This window comes from Plutella xylostella, chromosome 18 (assembly GCF_932276165.1).
Source record: "Plutella xylostella chromosome 18, ilPluXylo3.1, whole genome shotgun sequence".
Lineage (NCBI taxonomy): Eukaryota > Metazoa > Arthropoda > Insecta > Lepidoptera > Plutellidae > Plutella > Plutella xylostella.
Window position 1 is genome coordinate 672719 of NC_063998.1, and position 10292 is coordinate 683010.

Genomic DNA, 10292 nt, shown 5'->3' on the forward strand with positions numbered 1-10292 from the left:
ATCATACTTGGGATATGTGGCTGCGGTTATATTATTAATTACATAATATTCACCATCTGAATATGAATATATTGTATTTCACCGTACCTAATTTTTTGACCACTAGGCCCTATTCAAAATAAAGGTGGCTAGCTGGTTATAGGCTGGCTGATAAGCGCTTAAAAACGCTGGTTTGGTAATCAGCTTTTAGCCAGCTTTCTTTTTGTATAAGGTCTTAGATTGCATCGGTCAGATTAAACTCAATGGGGCTTTTCATAAGCTATAGCAGACATCTCTATACAGGTTTTGTTATCATAATTAACACAAATCGAACTTCATGTTACATCTAGGCGGCAAATAAACGTGCGTAATTAATACAAAATAGTTTATTTATTACTCTCTCACTCTCTAAATAAAATTAAAATATAAAGAAACCGTTTAGTCTACAAGAATGGCTTGACATATCTACTACACAATACCAAATAAATTTATAATTACAAGTGCATAGGCACGCGATTGTTTCACTATAACCGTCGTTCACTTTCTACCACTAGAAATGGACCATTTGTTTACAATTCAATGCTGTAATTGTTACTTTATAGACATAAGTTTGCGATTCAAAGCCGCAATGGACATGGAGCCACGATAAAATCACAGAACATACTGTTTAGTAACATCGTTAATCAATTTGCATCGACAACATGATTTGCACCAATTGTTAAACTAATAGCCTTTTAAAGAATGCTGTTCACTTTCGTCTGTCGTGTTTAAATGCGACCACAACGTATTTTAAGTCCGTTAAATTAGAGACTAGAACCATAATTTGAATGTCCATTAATCACGGCACATTAACAGGCAAGAACATTTGCGGGTCTCCCAGTTTGGGTTCCAGGCGTATGTTAACTTTAGTGTCACCGTCTCCGACTTCAAGGAAGTGGTTGAGGTCCAGCATCCAGTAGAAGCCGTTCTTCCTCGGGGGCGGGAGCTCGGAGTCTCCGGGCTCCACAGGGGCAGCGCCTCCGAATGACTCTTCAAGGTCAGCGATAGAGGCGCCCGCGTCACTGCCAACTCCTGAAGAGTCCACCGGAGCAGCTGTGGTCAAGTCCTTCTCCTCCACTCCTGCACTCGTGGATGGTTCCTCAGTTGTTGAAAGGTTTTCTGAAGAAATCGTTTCGTTTTCTGCCTGGCGTTTGCTGTTATCGGTTTCGAATAGTACCACCTCAGCTTGCTCTTCTGGTTTTGGTCCTAATTGTAACGGAATGACTTTCACAGAGTCATAGTCTATTGGCTCGTAGTTTGGCTGGTCAGGGTTGTTAGTGGATTTAGTTAAACGTTTCTTCGGTAAGTCTAATGGAAGGACTGTATGTTGCGATTCTGATGGAGAGGATTGTAGCTCAAAAGGATATTCTGGTTTAAGTGGTTCATACATCACGTGGCTCGGAGACAGTGGGTCACTTTCTGGCACAATCTCGGACTCGTGAGCCACTAAATCATAAGTCAGAAGAATATTTTCAGGGTATTCTACAGTTCCGTTCACAGCTTTTGGTGTCGGTAAAGGCTTAAATCCTTCTAGAGGAAGTAAAAAGTGGTAATCACCAGGATTTCCAGCAAGACCAGGGGTGTTCAGAAATTGCTGGAACTCAGCAGGAATTTCTTGCTTCTGATGCTTTTTAGCTAATTTGACATTGTTAGTTAACGTCTCCTTAATTTTTTCATTGCTAGTAAGTTTTGTTTTAGCAACAGTTGGTTTTTTGCTTCCTTCCGGAGTAACTTGAGACTCAGGCACTACTTCGAACCTTGGAGGTTTCGTGTACAGCTCTTGTAAAGAAGACGCATCACGTGGTGTGTATGGTAACACTACCATCACGGTAGGTTCACTGGATTTGATTGTTTGGGCGGTCGATTCAGTAGATGCGGACACACCAGCATACTTATCCTTAGACGAAATATCTTCTAAAGCGGTCAGCTCTACATAAGAATGGACTTCATTATCACTATCCTTCCCGTAAGCTTCTGTCGATTTATACTGAAACTCTTTACTTTCTGTAGAGTAAGCTTCAGTGGTTTCTTTAGATTTCTCTCTTGAAGCAGACTTGGCATCTTCGGCTCTTATGTCATGAAGTAGTTGTATGATCTCGTCTCGTGAGAGTCTCGGCAGCTGTGAGTGTTGTTGCAGGATGCTCTGGACTTGCTTCACTGTCTTCTCCACATCTACCGCCGCCTGCGCCATCGCCAATGCTGCCACGAAGCAGCACCACAGCAACTTCATCTTCTAGAACAATGTAAAAAGACAAAATAAGTATTTAGTTAGTAAAAAATCTGAAGGCTAATAGGTTATAGCTTATTACATAGCGTGCTATTGATGGAATTCAATGGTGTGTATTAAATTTCCCACGTTTCTAGTAAAACAATGGAAGGCCGTGCGTTCAGGCCCGTTGACCCCGATTTTCTTATAATGTCGGTGCGATGTACTGTTCGCTCGGCTGACTTGTGTTGCAACACTCGAGTGGACATCAACGATGTCGCGATTTGCAATAAATTCCCCAGAATTACAGAAGTAATACAGTTAACGATGATGACTTACGCATTTGTTTTATTAAATTAGCCTATTATGCCTCTTCCGAAGAATTTCTACCAATGAATATTTTAACAACGAAGAACATTTGCAATTCAAAGTCATGCTAATGGATAAGTATTTAACGGTAAATAAGTATAATAATTATGACGTAAGTACTCTCAATATAAGCCGTCTGATGTAGAACATTAATAAACATACAATCAACACTGGATACTCACAAGAGTATCTTAGCTGCGAAATCAACTGGTTTATCTCTGCAACAATATTACATGGATTGCGTTGGTCAGACACCTTCCACGTCACTGCCTCATCAGTATTCCGCGTCCACCTGCAGCGTGACGCAATATCGGCTCTTCCGCGACACAGGCCATCGGAATATGTAATCTATAATTATAGTTGTCAAGTTAGTTTTGATAATTCGAGCAATTAATGTCGTCAACTGCATATTTCATAATTCATTGTAATGTTTAACGCGTTTGACGAGTAGGTAGCTTGTTTATGATTTTGTGTCATCGTGTGAAAGTTATCGTAGGAATATAAATCTGAAACGTAAACGATATCACCCATATAAATATTTTTTGGTGGCGTACATTGTTTATTAAGCATTTTTTATCCTAAATAGTAACGATACTAGTTTCAGTCGTAAACACTAAACTCATTCAACCGTTTAATAGCGTTTAACAAACAAGCTCCAACAACTTCATAGTCAAATGAAGACATACTTTAAAATTTATCCGTGAAATATGAGGATCCGGGAAATATAACGCATTAGTCGCAAAAGCCTTTGGCTGAGTCACGGAAAAGTTCGTCTAGTTGTGTGTAATCCGTGTCGCAAATTCTCTCGACTCCGAAATGTCTGCCTATCCGAGTTGAAGTCTGAAAATCTGGATGGGTAGCGTCGGCAGAATATTAACGAAGGCTGAAAAAATGCAGATATTCATCAGTTGATCATTTTTCTGATAGGCGAGTATTTTGTTACCAGTAGGTTGGTTATTTGATGTACTATCAATGTTTCAGAGCCTTATTGAGGTTTTAACTCTACGTATATGCTTCATTGTTCGGCGAAGTTATGGAATGTCATCAGAATGAAATTATGGAATTTAAGTGTAAGGTCGAAGAACCGATGACCGATGGGGTAAACGTGTTCTGGAGTGGTGGCCGCGACTAGGCAAACGTAGTGTGGGACGCTCTCCGGCTAGATGGCGTGACGACTTGCGAAAGGTGGCTGGTTATGATTGGATGCGGAAAGCTAAAGATCGCATCCAGTGGCGTGCTTTGGGAGAGGCCTACGTCCAGCAGTGGACTGCTATAGGCTGATGATGAAGTGTAAGGTTGTAAGTAATTCTATTCTATTCTATGAGAGAGTGGAGTCAGTCAATATTCCCCTGAGTATATTTAATTTTCCAGGTGAGGACTCCTCAAAATTAACAAGGAATTTTAAAGTATGTAACTGGCAAAATAAAGATTATTATTATTGATTGCAAGAATTGAATACGCTCTCTTTAAAATACGTTTTTGCATATTATGAAAAGGGTAATAGTGTAGAGCCATTCGTGTAAACGGGAGACGCCCGGCCGAGCCACAGTAATGATATGAATGGGAGAGTTCTCGCTATTAGCTGGATGAATGCCTGAACTACGCTTTCATTGCATTAAATTACTAGCCTGGGCCTTTTACTTTGATGTTGGTTTCGCTTTTCATTGAAAATTGGTACTTATAAAGGTATATTTTTAGTAAAATTGCCTAAGAATTAATGTAAAATGTATTCATTTGAAGCGTTTACTTTGCAGTGTATCATTGAAATTTTTAAGATCATAGGTTGGATTAAAAAGTGTAGTTTTTTTTGGTCTAATGGTGACTGTTATTAATTAACATTTCGTAGATAAACAAAAAAAACCCTGGTAAATAATAACCAGTATTTTTTGACAATCACACTTTTTGTGTGCTTTACGAAGCATAGATCCACTGAAACTTAAACAAAACCAAAATTATATTACACTGGGCGTTAAAGACAGATCGTTTACCCGCTCGAGTGTATCACTTAGCTAGGTCTTAGACAATATAGTTGGCTTATTCTCAAAGACATATCTGTCCAATCAGCGTGACCTCGTAATCGCAGGGTCGGCGCACTGCGGGCACATACGTTATATCTATGTCCATACACGATACTGTAGGCTTATTGAACTGTGGAGTGGGGGGGAAGAGAACTATTGGTTGATCTTAGGTATGCCAGATTAGCAGAAGAATCAAGATCTAGGTTTAATGCCTCTATTAAAGATTCTAGAGGTAAAATGAGACGACTCTACAAAATTTAATGATCGTTGGACACCAATGAGTAATTGTCTAATTAACTCTTCTCGAAAGCTACTCCAGTTAACACTTTTAGTCATACGTTATTAGTGTTAAATAACTCTTTAAATATTTCCTCCGTTACAAAATCTAAATAACAACCCCAGTTTATTTCACTTACGGTGATAGGCAAGCCGTATTATTGCCGTTTTAGAATAAGCACAACGTGCTTAGGGTACACATCTAGAATCTAAATGTACAGGTTTTCTCACGAAATATTCCTTCACCGTAAGAGTATGCGGATGTCTATACAAATTATGTATATTACTTATAATTTATAAATAAATCTCTCTTCCCCCTAGTGCTGTTGTGACTTGTTATCACTGTCCATACATCGTCTCGGCGCACGGCGCACAGCGGCTAGGCGGCCACACTGAGTCTGTGACTGGGCAGCTCTGGCACAATGTGTGGCGCTGGCAGGTTTAGCTCCTTAGTGCTGCGACACTTGAGGGGTCTAGACTGTAGAGACGTGATTCAGTAAACCCTAAGGTTTTGCTACAAAATTTGTGTAGAGTCTAGCGCATATGATTTGTTGCTGATCCGTAACTTGTGAAATGAATGAAACAAACTATAGGACATCTAAGTAAGTATATCACAAACATGGAATATAGACGCAGGCTAGTTGGCGCTTAAGAAGGATTATCTGTATTTGTTTTCCGAAGAAATTGCAATAAATATTTCATAAGTAAGTTAAAATTATCGTCTAGGTATGGTATTATTATCGATTTCGTAGTCGGTGTAACAGAATGCCTAATAAAAAAATGCCTAATAGAAATTTCGTATAGTATCAGAACAAAATGCGTAGGTACCTAATGAAGCGTTAAATTGAGGTATTGTTATGTTGCTGAAGTAAGACGTACAAAAGTATCTAAACTTTTTAAGAATAGCTGACTTTCTTTCTTACTTTAAAGTAAAGTGGCACAGGAACAGTTCCTTGGAACTTTTAAAAGTATTTGCTGAAACTTTCATCAATAAATCTATTAAGTAACTGTAAAGTAATCGTTTTGTTTCGGTTAAGTATACCGAAAGCGAAAAGCAAGTGGCTCGATTGCGAGTCACTTCTGAGTATCCCTTCAAGGATTACAGTCGTAGTCGTGAGCATTATGTATTTACGAGCTACCGAAGCTTATAGGACAGCATTTCTCAAGACATAACATTGCGAATTTCGCCAACTTTTAGATATCAGAAGACATGCGGCACTGTACTAAATGAAATCCAAAAAATTACGTAAAAAAACGAGGAAATTGTTCAAAATAAAACTGCACAAAATCGATATTTTGAATGTTGAACAAGGTGAACAAGGTTTAGTTTTGATAAAGCTGTGTGATATCCTAAACTGTCTGCTGCATACCTATCCTTTTCACGCTCTCTACAGAAGAATATCCCAATTTAGAAATATCGGCTTTGATCCGAGCCGATAGTTTACAGACCCGGTGCACTCCGGACACAGATAGGCTTGAAACTGTCGATAAAAATATTGTTTCACAGAGCTAACTCAATAAACCGACGGTAACCACCCCGCGGTGGACTGTGGGAATTTCACAAAAGAGTTGAAACTAAAAACGGTTGCCAAGTTTCAAACGTCCGATACGAGAGGCGAAAAAAACAAGAACCTCCAAAAACTGGGGAAAATAGTGTCATCGAGTTTTTGTTGCGGTTTGATACCCGCGCGGTGTTTGGTGGTTTTTCAAAAAGTTTTTTTTAAGCGCGGCACATTGATATTAAATCCTTGCATATCATAAGTGCTTTTAACTCCAACGTTAAAGCAGATAATACTGCGGCATCGCTATCAGATCATTAAAAGTGGGATGCAACTCAATCCTCTACGTCTTCTAGTCATTAAAGATTTCTCTAGCAACTGAAAAACGATAGTCAAGCAAGAAAAGTGTGTAAAAGCCAGTTATCCCGAACAAACACTACAATATTACGTATTTCACGCCATTGTGCCGTATTACAGAGTGTGACATAAAAACCGCACATCACCGCCGTAAAGTATTCTAAGGCTGCGTTTACAGAAACAAATTTCACAGGAGTTAGGATTTTTTGCAAATGATACAAACAAAAAATATATCATATTTATTGTTACATACATTCTCATTCGTTTTGGAATAGGGTGTCTGAATGTATAATATAATATTTACTTCATAATTATGTATACACTACTACTCGTAAGATTCATCATTCAATAACTTTAAACGTTGAAGGCCTCGCTAACTGAATTCTATTTTTTTTACTAAGTATATATTTTTTCGACTCTTGGAAATTCTCGTAATGTAACTAACAAGGGCCATGATCAGCGTACCCACAAATGGCGCGAATCGACCACCACCATGCCCACCGCCTCACACCGAGCCCGACAGTCTCGCACGAAAGTGAAAGGAGCGACGAGCGGCGAGCCAGCACACTCACTCCACCTTCACAAACAACTACAAACAAGAGTTGTCATGCAATCGGCACGTTTAACACCACTAGATAGAGTCGTGGTTAACGCATCAACGATCCGAGACTAAGTTACCGGTAAGGTAGAGTGCGCCGTGACTCGCGGTCACACATTCGTATGCAATAACTTTATACAGCTGATTATGTGATGTTACGCGCTTTAGCTGGCGCTCGGAGCGAATTTTTGGAGCGCTCAAGAGCTGGTATTTGTTTTGTTTACAAGTGATACAACTGCTGTTTGATGAGTGTAGTTGTATGTAGCTATGTGTAGGTTTGAGTATCTACTTACTTATTTTTTATTGTTGACAGGGAATTTTATTATTATTCCTTACATTGATTTTTAAAAATAAAAACAATCAAAGTTATCCTACATACTTAATAAGAAGTTAATCTAAGCTCTTGTAAATGCAATAAAATATAACGAACAGCTGTGCTTAACAAGCAACTCCCACTTACTGACTCAACTTAATAACCTATAAAATTCTCCAAATGCATTTAAACGGTACGATATAATACATTACAAAACTAACAATAGAAAGCTAAGCTACCTACACACTATAGTGATCCAACAAATATGTTCATTAAAGGAGACGACCCACTGACCCGACCCGGCAAGGTCGTCGGTCGTGCAGCTTAGATCAGACACGTTGAGTTAAAGTTTGTCGACCAGCGACCACACGGCTAGTGAAGGAATTTACTACGGGTGTGGGACTCATTATTTTTAATTAATTTTTTAACCTAGCGTAAGTCGAGCCTAGATTTACCCCCTTATTCATAGACAAGTTAAAGGATGTTTTATCTATTGAACTGTTTTCTCCCTCTACGAGTATGTCAAATAAGAATTTATTCTTATTTTCTATGAATAAGGTGGTAAGTATAAAAATATAATGCAGTCATTTTTTTGAATGGACTTATTTAGGGAACTGTGTAATGACTAGCTTATAGCAACGTCATACGAGGCCGCTAAAGTATTAAAAGTTGTCTGGCATTGATTTTTTATGGCTTAAATACAACATTTAGGCATAAGTAGTAGGTATACTTACGTATAAATATATAGTAATAATATAGCATGGTCATTATTAACAATGCCTAGTGTAATTAATTATCATGTTTCATTAATAATTAGTAATACTTGTAGGGGTTGTAACTTGCAGGATGGAGTAAAACAACTATTTAAGGTTGACGAAGGCGTGCGTCCAGTGGCCGCTATGTAAGTGAGCACATGTGTGATTAGAAATTTGGCCTTATATAGACTCGGTGCCATCCCGCCGCACCGCGCGGAACCCTTGTGACGTACTTGAACTACTGTGAGTCCCCATTTCCACTGTATCTCTATCTCCACTAATCTCTACGTTCAGTCCGGAAGCTTACTTCCAAATATTTCATAGGTAACTACACTCACGGGCAAAGACACAGTTCCACTTACAAAATTCAGCCACCAAATAGCCTAAATTTTTTTAAACATTTAATCGGATATTTGAACAAATTGATTACGTTTATAGTTGCTAATATATGATGCACCATTAAATGTAGTTGAATATTGCAGAAGGCGTCGTCATTTAGTCAGTTTTTTCAGTATAGGAGTAATTTGGTGATTTTCTCAATGGAACTTTTTCATTGACTGTGAGTGTATATTTCATTTTTATACAGCCTTGTAAATATCCTGCAGCTGGACAAAGGCCGTGTTATAGATTTAATCAATCTCATTATCGGGTGCAACGTTTTGACAGCTCTTTAAATTAAATATTGGTTGTTCCACAGTAAAATTATAATTAAACATAGAGCAACAATTTTAAAATTGTTAATTTCAGAATCGCTGTACCTATACCGCCGTATATACAAAACATAGCAGGAATATTTTCTGAATTATCACGTGTGTACATATAAAGCAAATAAAAGCTGGCGGCTCGCTTGCGAGTCACCTCTGACTACGTTTTCGGGGATTACAGTTTGAACATATATCTATGTACCTACGTATATGGGAGACCGATAGTGATATCTGATTGAAGTGGGCCTGTGGTTGAACTCGGTTTACCACTAAATTATTGATCCGAATAATAGTTAATTATAATCAACGGTATTGACAACTCGAGTTGCCGAGTCAGGAACGCTGATAACGGCCAATATTGCTTACGATCCATTAATATTTTAATTAGATCAATAACTTTCTATGTATATCTAGGTATATCTTCATCTACCAAGGTAGGCGCTGATATGCTACTACTATTACGACGACAAAATTATTGAAATTTTACGTTTAAGTACTTACGTACGAGGAAATAAATAAGTATGTACCTATTATAATTTTAACCACAATGAACTACTAATAATGACTAATGAGACATGAAGCAGAATACCTAGTTTACCTAAAAACGAGGGTGAAAAATTCGCTACCACAAAACTTAACCACCAAACAAAACACCTTTGTAACTCACTCCCGAAACAAACGCACTACAAAAAGGGCACTAACCATGAGTTCCGCTCACTCGCTCACTCCACCAACTCGAAACAAAACGCACTCGTATAGCACTCGACTGTAACTGGCCGCCTCGTGCCACTTCCACCGGCTGTGGTGAGGGTAGCTGGTGGTATGGGCAATGTCATATGCTTTTGTACCTTGTAAAGGTGAGCATACACCTATCGATATCGTACGTATCGCACCAAACGGATACGGCACGACGTTGGCAATTTCTATGAAAATAATACTGAATGCTATGCGTAAGATGCCGAAAGGTAGACTCTTACCTTAAGGGTCAAAGCACAATGACAAATACAAAAGTGTATTGAAGCTTTACCGTACATAGACGGACCACCGTGCACCGGTGACAAGGTTCGATTATGTAGTTTGGAGAACATAAAGATACGATTAAGTAATTGGTAGATATTATGATAATTGAATGATTAATGATCAGGCGTATTGCTCGTACGTCACTGGGTCTTACCTCTT

General features: G+C 38.6%; 1 protein-coding gene across 1 annotated transcript; it reads right to left on the bottom strand.

Annotated features, from left to right (window-relative positions):
• Nucleotides 1-350: 350 nt before the first annotated feature.
• On the bottom strand, nucleotides 351-9930 carry LOC119692652. Its single transcript, XM_038113820.2, has 2 exons — nucleotides 9816-9930; nucleotides 351-2251 (listed from the first exon to the last, which is right to left on the bottom strand). The coding sequence occupies exons 1-2, from the start codon at nucleotides 9816-9818 to the stop codon at nucleotides 818-820; spliced, it is 1437 nt and encodes a 478-aa protein (XP_037969748.2). The 5' UTR covers nucleotides 9819-9930; the 3' UTR covers nucleotides 351-817.
• Nucleotides 9931-10292: the final 362 nt, after the last annotated feature.